This window comes from Ornithorhynchus anatinus, chromosome 5, assembly GCF_004115215.2.
Source record: "Ornithorhynchus anatinus isolate Pmale09 chromosome 5, mOrnAna1.pri.v4, whole genome shotgun sequence".
Classification (NCBI taxonomy): Eukaryota; Metazoa; Chordata; class Mammalia; order Monotremata; family Ornithorhynchidae; genus Ornithorhynchus; species Ornithorhynchus anatinus.
The window spans coordinates 68095942-68118915 of NC_041732.1; the positions used below are offsets into that span (position 1 = coordinate 68095942).

Below are 22974 nucleotides of genomic sequence, written 5' to 3' on the forward strand. Positions count from 1 at the left end.
AGTTCTTAATAACCTCTAGAAACAAAACAACAGAATGGGACTGAAGGAATCAGGATCAATACCAGGTTAGTGAAAAATTGGAGATGAGAAAGGATTTTCATCCCACTTTTCCTTTTCTAATGATCTGTTCTAAAATCTAATGTAAGTAAAATAAAGGAAGTGAGAAAAGATTTTTGAACCCCAATTTCTTTCCTCCAAGTTTCTCCTACTCCTCACCAGTTCATATTCATTGCTTCTCCTCAGCTCACCTTCTACCTGTATCCCACTCTCAACCCTCGCTCACACTGTTCCCATGGCTAAACCTGCCAAACTTCAGTTTTCAAAGCCTTATCGAAGGCACATCTCCTCTAAGAGGTCTTCCCTGACTAGGCCCTCATTTCTTCTTCTTCCACTCCTGTCAGTTATCACCCTTGCGCTTGGATTTGCTCCCTTTTTTCGCACCCTCCCTCACTCACACAGCACTGATGTACACAGCCATAATTTGTTCATTTATACTAATTTCTGTCTCCCTTTCTAGACCGTAAGCTCAATGTGGGCAGGGAACGTGTCTACCAACCGTTAAATTATACCCTCCCAAGTGCCTAGTTCAGTACTCTGCACACAGTAAGTGCTCAATGAATATGATGGATTGATTCTCCATCTTGAAAGCCTTCCAAAATCGTATCTCACCTAGAAAGTCTTCTCCAATTCCCAACACCATAAATTTTATCAACCCAACAGCCATCCTGGTCACCTCGGGATATATACTCTTCCTCAGTGCTTAAATACACACCCACAAGCACGCACATATATATAAAATCAATTGTTTTGGCTTATTCAGTCCACTATCTGTCTTGCCCAGTTCTTCCTACTGCTCCCATTATATATAAATACTGTTGTTGGTCTGCTCTCCCCCTCACCAGATTGTAAACTCCTTGCTTCTGTAATACCTTCCAAAAGCTCAGGACAGGGTACACCACTCAGAAGGCACTCCATAAATACCATTAAGTGAAGGACAGATTCAGAGGCCATACTTTGACAGTCAAAAGACATATGCGGCCCCAATCTACGGAAAGATAGTGCTCCTTCGGCTTCAACCAGGAGAAAGACATTGTCCTAGATTCTGGTCTGGTAATATTGCTTGGGTGGAGCCATGCTGAAGGCGTGGTATATGTCACCACCTCCACAATCTAGATTCCAAGGGAGACTACGTGATGTTCATGTTGAGGCATGATGGGGGCATTGGTGGCTTTCGAATTATGTGGTCAAGTCTGATGGAACCTTATTGAAAGCATTATGAAATGATGACCAACTTCAACCCCAGCTAAGTATTGGCCAATAGGTTGGGGGCTTACTACCAGCTATTCTGAGGTGCTTTTGACCCCCTCTTTGCATCTATCTCCTCCATCCCCTCTTCTCAATATTTTACCACCCCCTCACCACATCACACTCCAGGAGATGGGGCCAAAGCAGGAAATGAGAGCCAATGGAGTATGGAAAAAAGCCAGATAGATAAGTGCTAAAGAATCCAGTCCTGCACAAGCTTGTGAGTACCTGATATGGCTCTTTGCCCAGGTGCTCAAGACATTGCTTCTGTGCTGCTCCCAAGATATGGCAGTCAGGGAAGGGGACAATTAGGACTACTAACATAAGCTGAATATCCACTCTTCAACCAAACAAGATTCAGTGACTCCCACAGTGAGAGTATTAAAGGTTTAAGCTCTGCATTGTAGTATTACAGTAGACTAAAATTTCTCTGTTTACTGAAAAGCCTAAAGACTTCTGCTTTACTACTTTCAGATGGGTTATGTGGTTGATATTTTGTCAACATCTAGGATTTTGACTTGGTACTTCCCTTTTTTGACCACATCCTTGGAGTTTGGAGACAAGATGTGCATCCCATGTGGGACAGGGACTGAGTCCAACCTGATTAGCTTGCCTCTACTTACTAAGTGCCTGGCATATAGTAAGTGCTTACAAAGACCATTAACACCTCTTGGTTTCTCAACAACATCATCTACACTGGGTCATGCTAGCCCAGAGATGGGGGTGACTTTTGAATTTCATCTTCCTCTTCATATAGGAGCTGACAGGAGCTGAGTGAAGTTATAAGAGGGGTTTTCGTTTTACCAGGCTCAGTGAAAGGTGAGAAGCAGGAGAATGGAGAAAAGGGCTATGTGCAATGAATTTTTTTTTTTAAAAAAAAAGATATTTGTTGAGCACTTACTATGTGCCTGGCACTGTACTAAGTGCTGGGGTAGATAGAGGGGATTAAAAAAAAAAGATATCTGCTAAGCATTTAATAACGATAATGTTGGTATTTGTTAAGCGCTGACTATGTGCAGAGCACTGTTCTAAGCGCTGGGATAGATACAGGGTAATCAGGGTGTCCCACATGAGGCTCACAGTCTTAATCCCCATTTTACAGATGAGGTAACTGAGGCACAGAGAAGTTAAGTGACTTGCCCACAGTCACACAATTGACAAGTGGCAGAGCCGGGTTTCAAACCCATGACCTCTGAGTCCCAAGCCCGTGCTCTTTCCACTGAGCCATGTTGTATGTGCCTGCCACTGTACTAAGTGCCAGGTAGATCAGATTCAGCTCAGTCCCTGTCTCACAGTCTTACTCCCCTTTTTACAGATGAGGTAAAGGAGGCCCAGAGAAGTTAAGTCACTTGCCCAAGGTCACACAGCAGACATGTGGCAGACCTGGGATTAGAACCCAGGTCCTCTGACTCCCAGGTCCGTGCTCCTTCTACTAGGCCACGCTGCTTCTCAGGTTGAAATGGAAGATTGGGGAGGACACAAGTCTAAAGTCCAAATTTTCGGCTGAAATATTCTGCAAAGGCTCCTGGTCCTATGCTATAGTTGAACTCACCTCCACAGAGTAGGACATCTCCTCATTATTATTGTCATTGATTTTCTCAAACAGCTCTTCACATAACTGCAAAAACAGAGAAAGCAAGAGTGAATCAAAGGCACCATTCACCCATGCACATTGACAGAATCATTGTGACCCGGATCGCTCCTGCACTTTCGTTCCCCAAACACCCATGACATCACCAGTAATCTGCGAACAAAGCCCTGGTAGAAACAAAGGAAAAGAAGCCTCATGTTTTTGGGGCAGGTCTATTCGCTTCCCTCATTTAGTGCTCAAAACTTTGCTCACTGACTGACCAGGGCCATGTGTGGAATGCTAAGAGTCTTAACATGCTGCAGGGGGTAGGGGTAGAGATGAGGGGGACTGGGAGTCAGAGTTCGTGGGTTCTAATCCCAGATCTGCCACTTATCAGCTGTGTGACTTTGGGCAAATCACTTAACATCTCTGTGCCTCAATTTACTTCATCTGTCAAATGGGGATTAAGACTGTGAGCTCCACATAAGACACCCTGATCATCTTGCATCTACCCCAGGGCTTAGAATAGTGCTTGGCACATAGTAAGCGCTTAATAAATACCATAATAATTATTAAATCTAGAAGAGTGTAAAAAGTGGAAAATGGACAAAGCATCCCATTTCTCAGAAAATGATTACAAAGCTTTAAATTTTTTTCGCCTCATTCCCTATTAGTCACTGATCTTTAGGAAAAGAATCCATAGATCTTATTGGTCATTGGTATACTTAAGGATCAAGTTTTTTATTTTTATTTTTAAGAAAATATTAGTTTTTACTGTTTAAAGCATGTACTTGTTAATTATGCAAACTTATGGTAAGAAAGCTGAATGGATTATGAGGTCTTAATGAAGGAGAAATAATCTTAAAGGAGGATAAACAGCACCACAAGGATATTAAGAAAAGTCTTAATACACAGGAACTGCAAAGCATAAACACATGGAAGGAAATGCAAAAGGTACAGAATCGAATGAATTTGGGAAATGATACATTTCTTGTGGCATCCAATGAAAGTAATTCTACGACACGCCCGGGTGAGGGAGTAGAACAGAAACGGATTACAAACTAAATTCATCTTTTCTGGTTTTTTAATTTAAACTATCTTTTCAGAAAGCTCTGAATATAGACCATCACTAATAATTTATAGCAAGAGTTTGTCAAATCCATTTCAGACATTTTGCCAACCAAATGTTAAATTCATGGAAAGCAAGCAGTGCAAATGATGATTAATATTCTTCATTAATAAGGCTCAAATTGTTCCAAAAATTTCATTGGCTTCAAACTCAAGCCCCTAGAGTAACTATTTCTCAACTTGATTTCAGATCCTTTGGATGCAATGCAAGGTCAGTATCCCCAATTGGTTTTACAGCAGAGGAATACTTAAAAATTGTCCTGCAAATCTGCATATTGAACCTGAAGCCCATTTCCCACAAAAAAGGGAAAGTATCATCTAACCATGTGCACACAGATCCCACCTGCTGGTAATATTAAAATAATAATAATAATTGTATCTGTACTAAGCAATGCTCATTCCTCGACCTCCCAGGATCGAGAAGCTTCAACCAATGCTGACTGCTCCTGTGATGAACACTGACAAAATGCACAGATTCCTGGTTCCCAAACCACAGTGAAAAGCTACCAGTCCTTCCAGAGGTAATCTTCAATTTCAGGAGGATTTAATAAAAAACCGCCACAAAAAACAGTATTTTTTAAGCACTTTCTAAGTGCCAAACCCTGTTCTATGCGCTGGGGTAGATACAAGATAATTAGTTTGGACACAGTCCCTGCCCTGCATAGGGCTCACCATGTAAGAAAGAGGGAGAACAGGCATTTAATCCCCATTTTACAGTTGAGGAAACTGAGATATAGAGAAGTTAAATGATTTGCACAAGGTCACCCAGCAGGAAATTGGCAAAGCTGGAATTAGGGCTCAGGTTCTCTGACTTTCAGGCCTGTGCCCCTTCCACTAGGCCATGCTGCTTTAACCCTGCTAACTTCCCTCTAGTGGAAAGGAAAAATTGGCCTAGGTGATTTTCTTCTCCAGCTGCTTTATACAGCTTTCCAAGTGGCATTGTCCTTGGCATTATAACTGACATTTTTTTGAAAGGCGCAAAGATCAATAGAGTAACTGGGCAGACTTGTTTCTGTCAAGGACACCTTCTTTTAGCCTTGCTGAATATGATCAGTACAAATGCCAGAAAACAGCTCAGAGAGATTATTGCCTTCTTTTAGCTAAATGGCACTGACTGTAGTAACAATTACTTCAGGCTTTATTTTTCATTCATGTCCTTATGACTCTGAGTTTTATTTTGACATAGGTCTTGAAAACATTAGGGAAATACTAAATTGGTCAGTTGATTTCAAAAGAAATATAGGATCTTAAAAGGTTTACTATCCACTGCCATCCCTTCATTCTGGAAAACAACATCGAGTTGCTGTATTGAGCTAGCACTGATTCTGGTTTCTATGCATGTTCAGAAATCTAATACACTGAGTGGTTGTTTCAATATCCACAAAAGTACCTTGACAATCCTACTCCCAAAAATTAGAATTGAAATGCTTCTGAAAAGCATCTTGGCCTAGCAGAACCTCCAGTGGTTACCCATCCATCTCTGCATCAAATAGAAACGCATCACCATTGGCTTTATAGCACCTTGCCCTCCTCCTACTTTAACTCGCTGCTCTCCTACAACCTAGCCGGCACACTGCGCTACTCTAATGCAATCCTGTTCAGTGTACCTCCATCTTGTCTATTTTGCAGCCACCCTCTCGCCCACATCCTGGCTATGGCCTGAAATGCTCTCCCTCCTCATGTCTGACAATTACTCTCCCTACTTTCAAAGTCTTATTGAAGGCACATCTCCTCCAAGAAGCCTTCCCTAACTAAGCCCACCTTTCCTCTTCTCTCAATCTCTTCTGTGTTGCCCTGATCTGCTCCCTTTATTCATCTCCCTCCCAGCCCACAAGCACTTATACACATATCCATAATTTATTGTGTATATTCATGTAAGTCTCCCCCTTTAGACTATAAGCTTGTTGTGGGCAGGGAATGTGTCTGTTATACTTTACTCTCCCAAGAGCTTAGTACAGTGTTCTGCACAGGGTAAGTGCTCATTAAATATGATTGACTGGCTGTAGATTCAGCACGGATCTGGGAGTTAGAATGGCCTGGGTTCTAATCCTGGCTCTGCCACCTGTCTGCTGTGTGACCTTGGGCAAGGTACTTAACTTCTCTGGACTTCAGGTATCATATTTGTAAAATGGGGATTAAAACTGTGACTCTGATGTGACTGTAAGCCCATCCTTGGGCGGGGACTGTATCTGTTGCCGAATTGTACATTCCAAGCGCTTAGTACAGTGCTCTGTACACAGTAAGCGCTCAATAAATACTATGGAATGAATGACAGGGACCGTATCCAATCTGCTTATCTTGAATATGCCCCTGCACTTAGTTTAGTTCCTGGCCTATAGTAAGCACTTAACAGATAACATTAAAAAAAATGGGGTCAAATCTAGTGACCTAGAAAAACCACAGTATGGCACCTCTATGCACTTCCATTCTCAGGCTCTGTTGCAGCTAGGAAAAGGGTGCCCAGTGCTGATACGTAAGGGGGAGCTGGGTGGAGGGAATAAGACAGAATAGGCAGCAGTACATTACCGCTATGGACTCCTCACCACTCCTCACCCTTGGTCCTCGTAACACAATCTTACCAACAATCTAAAGGTTGATGAGGAGAGTTTTCCATTCACCCTGCTGAAGTTATGGTGGGCTTTCACCCCATCAACTGGTGAGTGGGGGAAGCAGCTACCCCGGTTTTCAGGTGCCTTACCATGATCTCTGGCACTCCAATAGCAGGGAGCTCCAGGCTGGGTGGCCACACAGCTCCTGCCCACCTCATGTGAGGAGGAGCAGGGCTTCACCATGGAGGCCAAGATTCAATTTGTTGGATTTTTTTGACCATTAAAATGTAAAAAGTAAACTTTCCAACACTCTCACGACCAACTTTTACTTACTTTTATTTTCAAGATCTACTGCTGCGCAACCGAACCCTGACCATCCTGCTATGCAAAAAAATCCTCACCAATATTAACACTCCATAATTGTAAAAGGAGGTCCTAAGGATGTCTATTTTATCTCTATCTTCAGAAAGCAACTCTAAAACAGAACAAATAATAATAACTAATCATAATAATTATGGTATTTGTTAAGAGCTTACTATGTGCCAAACACTGCTCTAAGTGCTAGGGTGGATACCAGGTAATCAGGCTAGACAAAAGGGAAGTACTGTGGCTTAGTGGAAAGAGCACAGGCCTGGGAGTCATTGGACCTGGGTTTCAGGATTAGAACCCAGGTCTTTCGGATTCCCAGGCCCATGCTTTATGTACTAGGCCATGCTTGTCTGCTGTGTGATTTTAGGCAAGTCATTTAACTTCTCTGTGTCTCAGTTTCCTCGTCTGTACAATGGGGACTAAACCCTACTCCCTCCTACTTAGACTGTGATCCCTATTTAGGACAAGGACGGTGTCTGTCCTCATTATTTTGAATCTAACCCAGCACTAAATACAGTGATTGGCACATAGAAAGTTCCTATCAGGAACCACTAAATCCATTATATAATAAAAAATGCTGGAATACGAATATAGGCCAGGGCACTTGCTGGTGAAGGCTCAAGATGACTGAGGTACGGGGTGGTCGCTCCTATGGGATTCCAGTAGACAGGTCTGGTTTTGCACACAGCCCTCCACCGTTTGTAATGTTTTTACCGTGCAGAATCTACTTTTCTTCTGCTTTCTATGTACTTTCAGGGGTTTTCTTCAAGGCATTTTATGAGGCGGAACCACACAGGAACTAATTAGCACAGCTGTGCCCAAAGCTTTCTTGGGCCTCTCCAATAGGTCTACTCAAAAACAAGGCCACATTGTGGAATCTTGAAAACAGCATTTTGTAAAAATTAAAGTTTTACATTATTTTAGACTTCCATTTGACAGTTTTTCCTCAAGGATCATGTGCCCTATAAGTGACTAATTGCACTTAGAAAAGAATTTGAGCCTCTCAGAAGGAATGTATGATTAAATGGCAAAAGAATCCACCCCAGGAAAATGTCTGCTATAAGCTTTTTTATTTATTTTTGGGTTATTTTACCTGTGGGATAATGCCCGCCTGACTTTCTTCCTGCTTGCCCATCATCGTGTAGGATTTTCCAGCACCTGTCTGTCCGTAGGCAAAGATGCAGACATTGTAGCCCTCAAAGGCATGCAAGAGCATTTCTTTGCCAATGTCATTGTACACCCGGTTCTGAGATGCGAAGCAAGGATCTTCAGGCTGTGAAGATGAGAAAGGTATAATGAATGACACTGTACTGTACTTTATTCATTTCTCTTATTTCTCTGTCAATGTCAAACCAAAATAGAATCCAGACGTAGAAAGGCAACCCGGAAAAAAAATACATTCGTGTCGAAGAATGAAAATTCCCAACGAATCGTTAACTCTCTGAGAAGTAATACTGCTGGCCACAGGACTGCCCGATACTCAATTCAACACTTTTTAAGTGTCTGTGACATGACCTGAGGTGGTTAAATTCTGTTCCCTGAAGGTTTATAGTCTTCACTCTTTCAAAACACTCGAGGGAGCTTCAAATGGAAATTCCTCCCATTTCTGACCCTTCATGAATGGGAAAGGTAAACACAAAACTGAGAGCTCAACACACACAAAAATGAATCTTTGAACTTTAAAACTAAAATGTCAGGGTGTGGCTGTCCTTAAACCAAAATAGCTAGCAGTGAGAAAGAATTGCCAACATCGTTTCCCTTCCCCCACATTATCAGTTTTGAACCGTAGAAAGAACCAAATGCCTCACCCCAAAATACAAAACATACACACACAAGGAAAAAAAAACACCCAAGTAAAAAAAAATCCAGATCTAGCTGAAGAACAATTCCAGGAAGCCAGGAAGGTTTGTAGACCAACCCTCGGGTGTGTGGGGGGGTGTGGGAGTGTGTGGAATGGACCAAGGCGCCTTCTGAAAGTCTGTTCCTTCTGTGGAGATGGAAGCCAGGGACTGCTACCTTTCCCTTCCCTAATAGCTGGCTGAATCCAAACCTCATGTTCCTCATGGGGCTGAGGGTTTCTTTTTAAATGTAAAGACCTTACAGTTCCTCTAGAGCTGAAAAGAGAGAAATGATTTCACAGTTTACATTCCATTCTAGCTGTCCTCAATCCCTCCTCCTATTGGTGCTCCTCAATTCCCCACTTTAACCTTTCATACTGAGAAATGCAAGACTTTCTGACCACTTCATTTTAACTGCTGTCAGTACAGACACATTAAGGAAGTCCATTTCTGGGGAAGGGGAAGGAGGAAAGGAAGAAGAACACCAGGAGGGGTGTGGGGCAGTGGGGGTGGGGAGTAGGGAATGGAATGGGGCTTGAGAAGCAATCCGGTACATGAGTCAGGACAGCACTCACCGAAGTGTGAGACCAGTAAGAGTAGTCAAAACTGAAGGACTTTGGCGCTTCTTTGGGGTTCTTTGGGTTGACAATACCTGGAAAGAGAAAATTAAATTTTTCAAATGCCCAAAGTTAATCAGGGAGTGAAGCCACAGACCAGAGTTCTTGGGATGGGTTTGGATGCAGCCCATCCAGAAAGCTGCACCTCGGAGCCCAACAATCCACCTATCACCAATGACAAATACAAAAGGGTTTCCATAATGCCTCCAAAAAAGCAAGTCAAGGAGAATAAACACCAACCCAAGAGACTTCAGAATCAGTGAGAACAACCTTTTTGATCCTCCTGTCCATCCCACACAGACCTGTGGCAGAACACTGGAAACGGGCCTTATTGCAGTTTCAAGGAAGATCCTTAACAACCAAAAGACTGATGCCTTTAAGCAGAGCAGAAATGAATCCCTCAAATTCTCCTGCAGATTTCATGGCAAAGTATTTTAACAGACCCTCTCAACTACTGCGAAGTATTTCTCCATTTTTTTCTTTTATTGGAAAAAGGCTTTGACGGTGGCCAGATCAGACCCTACTGCCTTCTGAAGCCCACAGTAACCATTATCTTGTGCATCTTGAAACTTCACTTAAAGGAAGATAGAAGCACCTTAACTGTGTGCAACTATCCATGACATGCTGAAATCGGAGAAGAAAATTCCTCCTTTTGGACTCACTTAATCATCTTGCTCCCCAAAGCATGAAGTCAGATTGCTTGCATTCAAAGAAATTTCTCATGTAATTAATCGAGTCATACTATACTTCAGGGATTGGATGAGAATGTTGGGGGCTTAACTGCTCTTCCTTTCTCACTGGTATAAAACCCATACTCCACAAGGAGAAGAATCCTTTGAAACATGGATATGGAATCCCCTAGGATGATCTGATACCTCTACCAGATGTCACTTCTAAGGCTGGGTTACAATCCAAGCCTACAACAGAGACAAGAAGGAAAAAAAAAGGATACCAATACATATAAATATATATACCCCAGACGGCTGCTCGGACCACAAATAGCAACAGTTGCCACTGGGTTTTTGCTGCTTGATTCCACTGTGCTCACTATTAGCCTAAACTAACATTCCAGCTTCAAATGCTGACAGATACACAGCAGAGGATTAATTTGGCTCTCGCTGAACATCAGTCACATGGCCAAATTGTAAGATATGTGGTTTTGGATAGCAACCCACTCCATCCCCCACCGCCCAACACACGTAAACTAAGCAATGAAATGTGGCTACAGACTAAGTGAAATGCATACCAAATCTTCTGTGAACTGCCTAAAATACTGATAATTTATGTAAGCAATGCACACAAAGTACATCTGAAGACCACGTTTTACCCTACTTTCTGAAATAATAATGCCTTGAATTACTCTAATATTTTCATTTTTTCCGAAGCGTTTTCATGTCAGTCATCTCATTTTTCCCTCCCAACTTCTCTGTGAGAAAGAGAGGTCCATATACCCTTCCCAACTTAATAGATGGAGGACACTGAGGCCCAGAAAGGTTCCAGGATTTCCCTGAAGCCTCACAGCAGGTCGATGGAAGAGCTGGGACTAAATTCCAGGCCTCCTGTCCCAGAAATCTGTGCTCTTGCTACTGGACTACCCTGCCTCTTATTTTTACACCCATATTCTGATGCTGCCTTCACCAACCAATCATTTACAACCAGGCTGTTCCGTAGGGGTGTAAAGATGCAGTCCTTTCCAAGACATGAGAGGGGGCTCATCACAAAGAAGTCTGTAAAGAAACTGGAAACCAGTTCCTGACAAGGCACATTCTCTTGCTTTAGCTCCAGAAGGCAGCCGGGGATAAGCGTAGTAACTGCATATATTGAAGAAGGGACAGAGCAGGAAAGAGTCTGCTTGAAAAAAAAGGGCTACATGTACAATCCTTTTTCAAACCCCAGTTAACTGTATTCCACTGAACTAGATCAGGGAGAAGTATCCAATGGCTAATATTCTAGCTAACACTCTTCTAGTACCATGGTCTAGAATAAAGAGCAAGGACCTGAGAGACCATCAGTCAACCAATCATATTTATTGAGCACTTACTTTGTGCAGAGCACTGTATTAAGTATTCATTCATTCAATTTTATTTATTGTATTTATTTAGTTCATTCATTCATTCATTCAATAGTATTTATTGAGCGCTTACTATGTGCAGAGCACTGTACTAAGCGCTTGGGATGAACAAGTCGGCAACAGATAGAGACAGTCCCTGCCGTTTGACGGGCTTACAGTCTAATCGGGGGAGACGGACAGACGAGAACAATGGCACTAAACAGCGTCAAGGGGAAGAACATCTCGTAAAAACCGATGGCAACTAAATAGAATCGAGGCGATGTACAATTCATTAACAAAATAAATAGGGTAACGAAAATATATACAGTTGAGCGGACGAGTACAGTGCTGTGGGGATGGGAAGGGAGAGGTGGAGGAGCAGAGGGAAAAGGGGAAAATGAGGCTTTAGCTGCGGAGAGGTAAAGGGGGGATGGCAGAGGGAGTAGAGGGGGAAGAGGAGCTCAGTCTGGGAACGCCTCTTGGAGGAGGTGATTTTTAAGTAAGGTTTTGAAGAGGGAAAGAGAATCAGTTTGGCGGAGGTGAGGAGGGAGGGCGTTCCAGGACCGCGGGAGGACGTGACCCAGGGGTCGACGGCGGGATAGGCGAGACCGAGGGACGGCGAGGAGGTGGGCGGCAGAGGAGCGGAGCGTGCGGGGTGGGCGGTAGAAAGAGAGAAGGGAGGAGAGGTAGGAAGGGGCAAGGTGATGGAGAGCCTTGAAGCCTAGAGTGAGGAGTTTTTGTTTGGAGCGGAGGTCGATAGGCAACCACTGGAGTTGTTTAAGAAGGGGAGTGACATGCCCAGATCGTTTCTGCAGGAAGATGAGCCGGGCAGCGGAGTGAAGAATAGACCGGAGCGGGGCGAGAGAGGAGGAAGGGAGGTCAGAGAGAAGGCTGACACAGTAGTCTAGCCGGAATATAACAATTTAGTGTGTGCAGAGCACTGTCCTAAGAGTGGGAAGACAAGTTTTCTGCCCACAAAGAGCTTACAGTCTAGAGGGGGGATCAAGGTTTTATTCCTGACTCTGCCTTTTGCCTGCTATGTGACTTAGGGCATGTCACTTAACTTCTCTGTGCCTCATTTTCTTTATCTGTAAAATGAGGATTCAATTCCTATTCTCACTTTTATTTTGACTGTGAGCCCCATGTGGGATAGAGACTGTATCTGACCTGTTTAATCGGAATTACCCCAGTACTTAGTACAGTGCTTGGCACATAATAAGCACTTATAACATTATTATTACCCCCCCCTTAATCGCCTATGGGCTCTTCCTCAATTTTCTAGGAGAGAATGCAGAGTAGGAAAACCTTTCTAGCATAACTATTCACCCTGTTCTTCATTTCAAAATATCCCCTTGAAAAATCCTTTGGGAGACCAGCAGCTGTGATGCTAACATTCTAATGCTAAAATGTCTAAAACACCAGTGCAGTAAGTGCAGAATACAGCAAACACTGGAACTTTTGCCTTACTTGTCCAATTACACAAAACCTCATCTCAGAAATTTCACTAGGGCAACTACCTTGGTTCTTTAAAAATCTTCACATCCACACGCATCAATGCACACCCTGCATTAGATAAGGAAGGCCCCAAGTGTTCAGGGCCTTCTCAACCCAGTGAAGGTTTGCGGAGGAAATAGAGTTCAGTGAGAAAAACATAAAAATCACCAATTTAATGAACCTCAACCTGGGGGTGGAAGGGAAAGGCAGCCAATGATTTGCCTAAAAGTTGACCTTTCTTCTTAAAAGATTAGGTTCTCTAACGACACATCTGACCAAACAAATTAGCTTTCTCTGAAAAGAGCCCAGGACTATTTTTGCAGGCCACAGACACTCTCTGTGTGGTACAAACACTGTGCTCAGCCTGAGTAATTGGTATCTATCCTAGCATTTAGTTTAGTACTCTCAGTCAGTCCATCGTATTTATTGAGTGCTTACTGTGCAAAGCACTTGGGAAGTACAATATAACGGACACATTCCTTGACCACAACGAGTTTATGGTCCACCGAGCACTTATTAAGCTCTTAACACCTATCACAACTATTATTTAATTCAAACGCCAAATCATAACATGCAAGATATGAGGAAGAAAATAATGGACTTCAGAATACCTACTCTTAGTACAAAGGGTTTTGTTTCCAAACGTTAAAAAACAAAAAAGAGTCCAAGACACAAATAGGTAGCTTCTTGTTAGACTCCCTGAACATAAAATAAAAATAAATTTTGGTATTTGTTAAGCACTTACTATGTGCAAAGCACTGTTCTAAGCGCTGGGGGGATACAAGGTGATCAGGTTGTCCCATGAAGGGCTCACAGTCTTCATCCCCATTTTACAGATGAGGTAACTGAGGCTCAAGGAAGTTAAGTTACACAGTCACACAGCTGAGTGGCGGAGCCAGGATTAGAACCCATGACCTCTGACTCCCAACCCCAGGCTCTTTCCACTGAGCCACACTGCTTCTCTGAACATGAACTGAACTCCTCCAGTGTGCCTTTCATTATACAGGTAGTAAAATTTACACAGATTTTAAGAATTCACATTTTTAACTGATCATGACTTTGGCCTTTAAGGGAACAGTTCTCATCCTTCAACTCATCCGTAAGCACATTACATTTTAAAACAGAAAGTGGCTGGAGAATGGGGATTTGGGTTTGTAGTCCATTTTAATTGTCATTCTAAATAGCTATGATAAACTCCTGCTGTGCTAACAGTTTACACAAAAAGCAGTAAGATTACACCAGGTAATAATAATAACAGTATTTGTTAAGCGCTTACTATGTGCAAAGCACTGTTCTAAGCACTGGGGGGGCTACGAGCTCAGGTTGTCCCATGTGGTGCTCAGTCTTAATCCCCATTTTACAGATGAGGTAACTGAGGCACAGAGAAGTTAAGTGACTTGCCCAAAGTCACACAGCTGACAAGTGGAGGAGCCAGATTTCAAACCCATTACCTCTGACTCCCAAGCCCATGCTCTTTCCACTGAGCCATGCTGTTTCAGGAAAAGTACAAGCCTTGACCAAAATTACAAGAGCTCAGAAGCAATATCGTTAATTCTTTACTATCAGTGCATATCAACAAAAATCATTCTATGGCATTTATTGGGTGCTTACTATGTGCGTGGCTCTGTATTAAGCACTTGGGGGCGTACAATCCAGTGGGCAGACATGATCCCTGTTTTCAAGATCACTGATGCCCACCTGTAACAGGCCCCAAATCCAAAGAGCACAATTCCGGTGGCGGTAGAGCAAAACAACCTGTCTAGAGGAACAATAAATCCAATCAATCAATCAATGGCATTTATTGAGCACTTATTATGTGCAGAACACTGTATTAAGACCTTGGGAGAGTGTAACACAAAAGAATTAGCTGACAGGTTCCCTACGCATAGCGAGCTTACAATTTAGAGGGGGAGACAGACATTAATAAGTAATTTATAATATATAATTGATAGATAACATAAGTGCTGTGGGACTGTGGGTGGGGCGAATATACAATGTCCAAAGGTCACAGATCCAAGTGCATAGATGACGCAGTAGGTAGAACACACCGGGGAAAAGAGGGCTTAATTGAGGAAGACCTTTTGGAGAAGATGCAGGCCATGATCCTTTAAGTTCACCAGTTTCATCCTTTATTTAATGACTTTGGGGCCCTCAGCATCTCTCAGAGGAGGACGCCAAGGAAGTATTGACCAGGGATGCTGGAGGAGAGGCCAGTTCTGGTGGGATCAAAGACAGAAAAATCAAAGAACCCTATGGGTTCCCTGGCCTACAGATGTAAATCAGGAGTACCCATCAACACGGTTCGGTGGAACAGAGTCACAGAAAACAATTTACAGATACCAAATTCTACTGCAAGCAAATTTATTCCTTAGGGAGGATCAACTTCCAGGCTGAGTAATGTGACCCAATCCAACGTCTCCTTCTCTCAAGCCTAGTTCACTCACCCATCCATGGGTGGCCCTGCACCAGAAATGTCACTGTATGCTGGATCTTCCCTTCTTCATTTGCCTAAAATTACCCCTCATGTGTCTCCTGCACCTAGAAGGAGAAGTCATACACCCAACCCAGCATATTACATGGTGCCTTCTAGTGCCTCCATGCCTGCGAATAACCCTTTCTTGCAAGCCCAGTCTCCTGGCCAAGTGATCCAAAAGGAAACCGTCGGTGGAACAACATATTTCCACACTGACTCAACTCCGACACCTTGTCACTGGAATGGTGTGTGAATTCTGGGATGGGCTGTTGGTCACAGGGTCATTTTGCCTGTGACTGGGAGAGTTCCCTCCCTCCTCCTCAAAAAGAAAATAAAAAAAACCCCACCACAGTCCACTCCTTGCATCCTGTATTCTTATTTTTGGGATACTTGGATGGACCTTGGGTGTGAAATAATCCAAGTTAATAAAAATTTATTTCTGCTCCATGAATCATTTTGAAAAGTAATTTTTCCATTCACTTGGGAACAAAAAAAGGTGCCATTCATTTTTTCAAAGCTTTAGGAAATGGTATTTTCCTTCCCTCCTTTTGGAATTCCTTAATCTTCCAGGCACTTCCATTTTTCATTGCCATACTTTCTTGAATGTTGGATCATGACTGACGAACACTGAATCCTATTTTGCAATTACACCTTTCCTATTTATCCCGATACTTCCAGTTCTCCTATAATGCGGGGATTGCATTTTTGCAGGACTCCATGCTAAGGAAACTCACATTCTAATACTCGCCATATCGGACACCACAGTACCCAAACAGGCTCACATTGTCAATGTTTGACAGCACTTATGTACATATCCTTTACTCCGCTGCTTCCCCAAGGTGTAATTGATTTTAATGCCTGCTTCTCCCATTAGACTGTAAGCTTTAGACTGTAATTTACTTGAGGGCAGGGATGATGTCCACCACCTCTGTTGCATTGTAATCTCCCAAGCGGTTAGTGCAGTGCTTCTCAAACAGCGCTCAATAAATACCACTGATTAAGAGGTGACCTTAATAATGCTTTGAAGGTGGAGAGAGTGGTGGTCTGGTGTATATGGAGGGGAAGGGAGTTCCAGGCTAGGGGAAGGATGTGGGAAAGACGTCGGTGGTGAGAAAGATGAGAACAGGGCACATGAGAAATCTGGAGCTAGAAGAGTGGAGAAGGTGGACTAGACTGTAGTAGGAGAGTAGTAAAGTGAGGTAGGGAGGGGTAAGATGAGTGAGTGCTTTAAGCTAATGGTAAGGAATTCCTATCTGATGTGGAGATGGATGGGCAGTCACTGGAGGTTCTTGTGGAGTGGGGAGACTGAATGTTTTGGTTTTTTGGTAATAAATGTTCCGCACAGCAGAATGAAATTATTATTGGAGTGGGGAGAGACACAAAGCCGGAAGGTCGGCGAAGAGGCTGATACAGTAGTCAAGACAGGATAAAAGCTTGGCTCGGCATGGTAACAGGGAGCAGGCAGCAAATCCACCCCACCAAGGCAGAAAAATTTCATGGTGGGCCCTTGATGAGGGCTTGGCACCCTGGGCTAAAGGAGGGCCCAGAGAGAGCAGGATGGCAATGGTAGAAGCAGAACAAGTAGACTGTGCACAAATGACACAGTCCCTCTCCTGTTCTTTCCTCTACTTTCGCTCCACAACTTTCCCTAGGTGTATCTGAGCTGGGAAGCAGAATGATAAAATTACCTCTGGGAGGCAGGCGTGCAAATCACAGATGGATGGGGCCCCAGAACTCTGTCAGTGCTAACAATTCTGCTGTCCTAGCCTGATGGAAGGGAACAGGGTACATAGATTATGGAAACATTCACATTCAGATAATGACACCCCCTATATAACTTAGTTAACCAGGTCCTGAAAACGATTACCATTAAAAATGGGGAGGCTAGGGGCACAGGGAGGGCAGAAAGGGTGAGAGAATGGGGCAGGGTCACCCATGTTGCCTTTAACTCTCCCACCCCTGCCAGTTACCCAGACGTTAGGCAGCACCAGCAATGGGCTGGCACCCCCAGAACTCCCGCCCACACCATCCTTGCTCCTTTTGCTTAGCACTTCTGGACATGGGTCTTGCTCAGTTCAGGGAAAATTCATTCATTCATTCAATAGTATTTATTGAGCATTTACTATGTGCAGAGCACTGTACTAAGCGCTTGGAATGTACAATCAGCAACAGATAGAGACAATCTCTGCCCACTGACGGGCTTACAGTCTAATCGGGGGAGACAGACAAAAACAATAGCAATAAATAGAATCAAGGGGATGTACATCTCTAACAAAATAAATAGGGTAATAAAAATATATACAAATGAATGGGCGAGCACAGTGCAGAGGGGAGGGGAAGGGAGATGGGGAGGAGCAGAGGGAAGGGGGGGAAGGGGGCTTAGCTGAGGGGAGGTGAAGGGGAAGCAGAGGGGCAGCAGAGGGAGCAGAGGAAAAAGGGGAAGCTCAGTCTGGGAAGGCCTCTTGGAGGAAGTGAGCTTTCAGTAGGACTTTGAAGAGGAGAAGAGAGTTTGGCGGAGGGGAGGAGGGAGGGCATTCCAGGACAGCGGGAGGACGTGGCCCAGGGGTCGATGGCGGGATAGGCGAGAACGGGGGACGGTGAGGAGGTGGGCGGCAGAGGAGCAGAGCCTACGGGGTGGGCAGTAGAAAGGGAGAAGGGAGGAGAGGTAGGAGGGGGCAAGGCGATGGAGAGCCTTGAAGCCTAGAGTGAGATGTTTTTGTTTTGTGCGGAGGTTGATAGGCAACCACTGGAGGTTTTTAAGAAGTGGAGTGACATGCCCAGCGTGTTTCTGCAGGAAGATGAGCTGGGCAGCAGAATGAAGAATAGACTGGAGCGGGGAGAGACAGGAGAAAGGGAGATCAGAGAGAAGGCTGACACAATAATCCACCCGGGATATTATGAGAGCCTATACCAGTAAGATGGCCGTTTGGGTGGAGAGGAAAGGGCGGATCTTGGCGATATTATAAAGGTGAGACCGGCACATCTTGGTGACGGATTGGATGTGTGGGGTGAATGAGAGAGTTGAGTCAAGGATGACACCAAGGTTGTGGGCTTGAGAAACAGGAAGGATGGCCATACCATCCACAGTGACAGGGAAGTCAGGAAGAGGACAGGGCTTGGGAGGGAAGATAAGGAGCTCAGTTTGGGACATGTTGAGTTTTAGATGGTGGGCAGACTCCTCTGCTTCCCCCTCCACTGCCCTCTACACCATATTTACCCCAGCCTGAAGCTCACGTGACAACTAAAAAAGAAAGACCATTCCTAAAAGTGCTATGCTTCCAAAGCCAGTACTAGTAATACATCCAGAGATGAAACTGTGCTCTAAAACATTCACCCAGCATAAAAATGCAAAGCATTACGTATCTGGATGGGATCTCAAAGGGTCAACTACTGTCCCAAGTGCTGAGTATAGTGCTCTGGACACAGTAAGTGTTCAATTAATACTACTGATTGATACTCCATCTTCTCCTCTCTAAAAGTGAAATTTAAATCTTTCAGAGCAGATGGTCATCGGTCCTATTTTCCAGAAGTGGAGTGAAGGAGATCCCCAAACTTCACCTAGTACCCTCTTCAGGATCTAACACCTCTGAGTCAGAAAGTTCTTTACTGTATTTAGTATTAACCTTGACCCAAAAGAGTTAAATTAATTTCCTCTTCTTGGATTATCAATGGGGAAAGAGTAGCTTCTCCCTTCTCAAAACAGCTCTTGGTGCGCACAGGACTTACTGGATCAAAGGATCCTGCCGAACAAAAATGCACCCAGGCTTGTAAATAAAAAGATTATGGTATTACTTGGTGCCAACGAGACTGCATTCAAAGTAGGGTAACCTGGCAAGTGGCCCAGAAACAACATGGTCAGCAGGGAGAAGGAAGGAAGGCTATAGAGGCGAGATGAGAGCTGTAGGCAAAAGTACTCAAAAAGGACTCACAACCTCCTATAGCACATATGTAAATGGTTTACCTACCCCATTGCTTTAGCTCGAACTCGGGTTAAGCATCAACTCCCCCTGAGAAGCAGGGAGAGAAATGAGGGAGAGAAAAATGTGAGAAACGTACACAGGCCAGGTCTCCTTGTTGGGCTGGTCAGTCACAGCTGTGTGTGTGTGTGTGTGTGTGTGTGTACACACACACATATGGGAGTACACATGCCTCTTGGGGACACTAGTGCCTAAGTAGAAAAATGCTAAAATGTACACATCCCCCAAAGTCCCATGATGAAGTTAGCTTCATCATGAAATTTACAGTAAGGTGATCTGACATCTTGATTTGGGTGGGATGGTCCCCAAATTTGGAGAGCTGTCCTTCTGCCGGCTCTAGCTTCTTTGGACTCTTCTATGCCCAACCTCCCTGCCCGCCCCTCACCCTGCAAAAAAACCAAAAACGGTCCAGCTGAGAACTATTTCAGTCAATGGGAAGGGTCTCCTCCTACCCGCTGCCAGAACCACCATAGCCACGGGGTCTGGGCTGACCCAGACAAATTGGACTGGTCGGGAAGCATTACCCTCTCTGCCCCACGTCTCCCCCCACCACCCCGTAACCAAAGGTCACAGTGACCAGGTCAGGCTGAGGCAGGGTGGGGAAGGAAGAGGTCCCACCCGGTCCGGCCCCTCTGGCTGGGGCAGCTCGGGACACGACAATTATACATACCAAATTGTACAGACTAAATAGTATTATATTTCTTTATGTGGTAATATTAACTTTTAATGTGATTTTTATGTCCATGTGACTGCTACTTAGAATATAAATTCATTAACATAGTTATACATCTACTTTATCCTACTCTTCTTTGGCCTCTCAGCTGTAGACCAACTCCCTTCTTCTGGAAGTGCCATTAAATTATCCAACAGACTCTCCCTGCTTCAAAGCTTATTGAAAGCACATCTCCTCCAAGAGGGCTCCCCTGACTAACTCCTCCTTTCATCTTCTCTCACTCCCTTCTGCATCACCCTGACTTGCTCCCTTTATTCATCTCTCCCAACTCAGCCCCACAGCACTTATGTCCATATCTGTAATTTATTTATATTAATGTCTGTCTCTCTCAACTGTAAGCTCATTGTGGACAGGGAAGGTGTCTGTTCATCATTACACTGTACTCTCCCAAGCACTTAGTACTGTGTTCTGCATACAGTAAGCACTCCAATATGACTGAATGAATGAATTTTCATTTTTATGACAACTCTCTCCTTGCTCTCTCAACCTCTCCTGATTAATTTCTCATTTTCCCATATTTTTCCCCTACTTCGGCACTTCCTTGTCACCTAAACGCTGCTGCCTTCCTTAGGCACATATTCACTTACCTGTTATGTTAGTGCCTGCCCCATACCCACATTATATTAAAAAATTTCTGAGGGCAGTGATCATGTATACTAACACTATGAATCCCCCCGCCCCCACCAAAGGACTCTGGATATAATAAGAATTCAATCAATATTATTGATTACCTCTTTAATCATTCATTCATTCAACAGTATTCATTGAGCACTTACTATGTGCAGAGCACTGTACTAAGCGTTTGGAATGTACAAATCGGTAACAGATAGAGACAGTCCCTGCCCTTTGACGGGCTTTCAGCCTAGTTGGGGGAGACAGACAGACAAGAACAATGGCAATAAATAGAATCAAGGGGAAGAACATCTCATTAATCATTCCTTCCCAGCCTCTTTCTCTTACTCTTCCTCTGCTTTCCACCCCCTAACTGTGTGGGTCTCTTAAGGTTCGGTCCTCGGTTCCCTTCTCTTCTCACTTTACACATTCATTTCCTTTCATCTGTCACTTCTATGACGATGACTCCCGAATCTTCCTAGCTCTGATCTCTCACCCTTCTGCAATCTCACATTTCCTCTTGTCTCCAGGACATCCCTACATTCATGTCCCAAAGGCACCTTCAAATCAATATGTCTAAAGCTGAACTCATCTTCCTGCCCAAATGGCTTCCTCCACCTACACTTCCCATCATAACCTCCCTATCTCTAAAGCCTACAACCTTGGCATTATCCTTGACTCCTTCCTTTTTTCAAGGCCCATATTGCTAAATCCTGTCAGTTTTTTCACTGTATTTCCAGGATCTGCTCTTTCCTCTTCAACCAAGCGGCCATCATGCTAGTCCAGGCATTTTTCTAACTCCAGTTTGACTACAGCAACATTCTCTACAACTCCAGTCCCTACTTTACTGTACTGCCCAGATAGTCTTTCTAGAGTTTAAGTTTGCACAAATCTCTCCTCGAAAGTCTCAAGTGGTTAATCAATCCTCCCCATCAAGCAGCCCCTCCTGACCAGGTACTCAATCAACTCTTTCCTACTACATCCCTACACTCTTCACTTCTTTTAAGCTAACCTATTCATCATCCCTTGTTCTCTTCTCATCTCTTCCACTTCTGGCTCACACCCTTCCCTGAGCTTCCTCCCGACTTCAAATCCACCAGATTGCAGCTCTACCTTCAAAGCCCTCCTGAAATCACCTCTCCTCCAGGATCCCTTCCCCAATTAATACCTCTTCCCTCAACTACCACTTCGGCATAAACTACGCACTTCTGTCCTCACAACCACTCCTATCATCATCATCAATCATATTTATTGAGCACTTAATGGGAACAGATCATTATATTAAAGGCTCGGGAGAGAATAACACAGAGTTGGTAGATCCCCTTACCACAATGTGCTTACAGTCTAGAAGGCCAGACATTAATAATATGAACAATTTATGGCATATAATTTATAGTTATGTTCATAGTACTTCTCTACTTTAGTAATAATGACAGTATTTGTTAAGTACTTACTATGTGCGAGGCACTGTACTAAGCCTTGGGGTGGATAAAAGCAAAGTGAATTGGACCAATTTCCTGTCCCACATGGGGTTTAGTCTCAATCCCCATTTTACAGATGAGGGAACTAAGGCACAGAGAAGTGACCTGCATAAGGTCACACAGCAGGCAACTTACTTTCCTATTTAAGTACTAATTCATGTACAAACCTCTACTTCCTCCTAGGGTAAATTATTTCAGGATCCATCTTGCAAGTTCTTGAGGGAAGGGTGATAAGAATATGACTCTAGGGTATTCTGCCAAGTGCTTAATATAGTGCTCGGCACACAGTAGACACTCAAATTGTATTTATTGATAATATTCATTTATAATTGAGTACAAAAACTTCAGATTATAAAATGATCATAAAAATAGATATCTGACCTCAGTACAGAAACCGACCCCACATTTCTAACATTGTTTCTAAGAGAACACTGGTTCCTACTTTAACACTTTGACTTAAAATCCAGTTTTCGGAACCAACTATGTCAAGGGTTGCCGGTTCTGTATATTGCCCAAATTGAGGAATAGAATCTATTAAAAAGCAAATTGCATGCTAAAACAAAAATAACAGAAGCAATAACATTACTTAATCTGTTCCTAATGCAGTCATCTGTGGCAATCATCTGACTCACATCCACACTAATTGAAAATTCGACAATTTTCACTATTGCAGGCGAGTCCTGAAGCTGGTAGAAGGCTTTTTTTGTTCCGCTCAAAATGGCACAAAACAGCACAATCTCAAGACAGTTAAAGTGAGCAAACAGGCCAATATTTAGTA

At 43.6% G+C, this 22974-nt stretch overlaps 1 protein-coding gene across 8 annotated transcripts in view; it reads right to left on the reverse strand.

Annotated features, from left to right (window-relative positions):
• The window catches only part of KIF1B (kinesin family member 1B), a 165872-nt gene that overhangs the window by 107239 nt on the left and 35659 nt on the right, over window positions 1-22974 (reverse strand). For all 8 annotated transcript variants that reach the window (XM_029065666.2, XM_029065663.2, XM_029065665.2 and 5 more), the window contains exons 3-5: window positions 9335-9411; window positions 8015-8194; window positions 2858-2923 (exon numbers count right to left, since the gene is read on the reverse strand). In XM_029065666.2, coding sequence (XP_028921499.1) covers window positions 2858-2923; window positions 8015-8194; window positions 9335-9411 — 323 coding nt within the window. The remainder of the gene's footprint in view (window positions 1-2857; window positions 2924-8014; window positions 8195-9334; window positions 9412-22974) is intronic.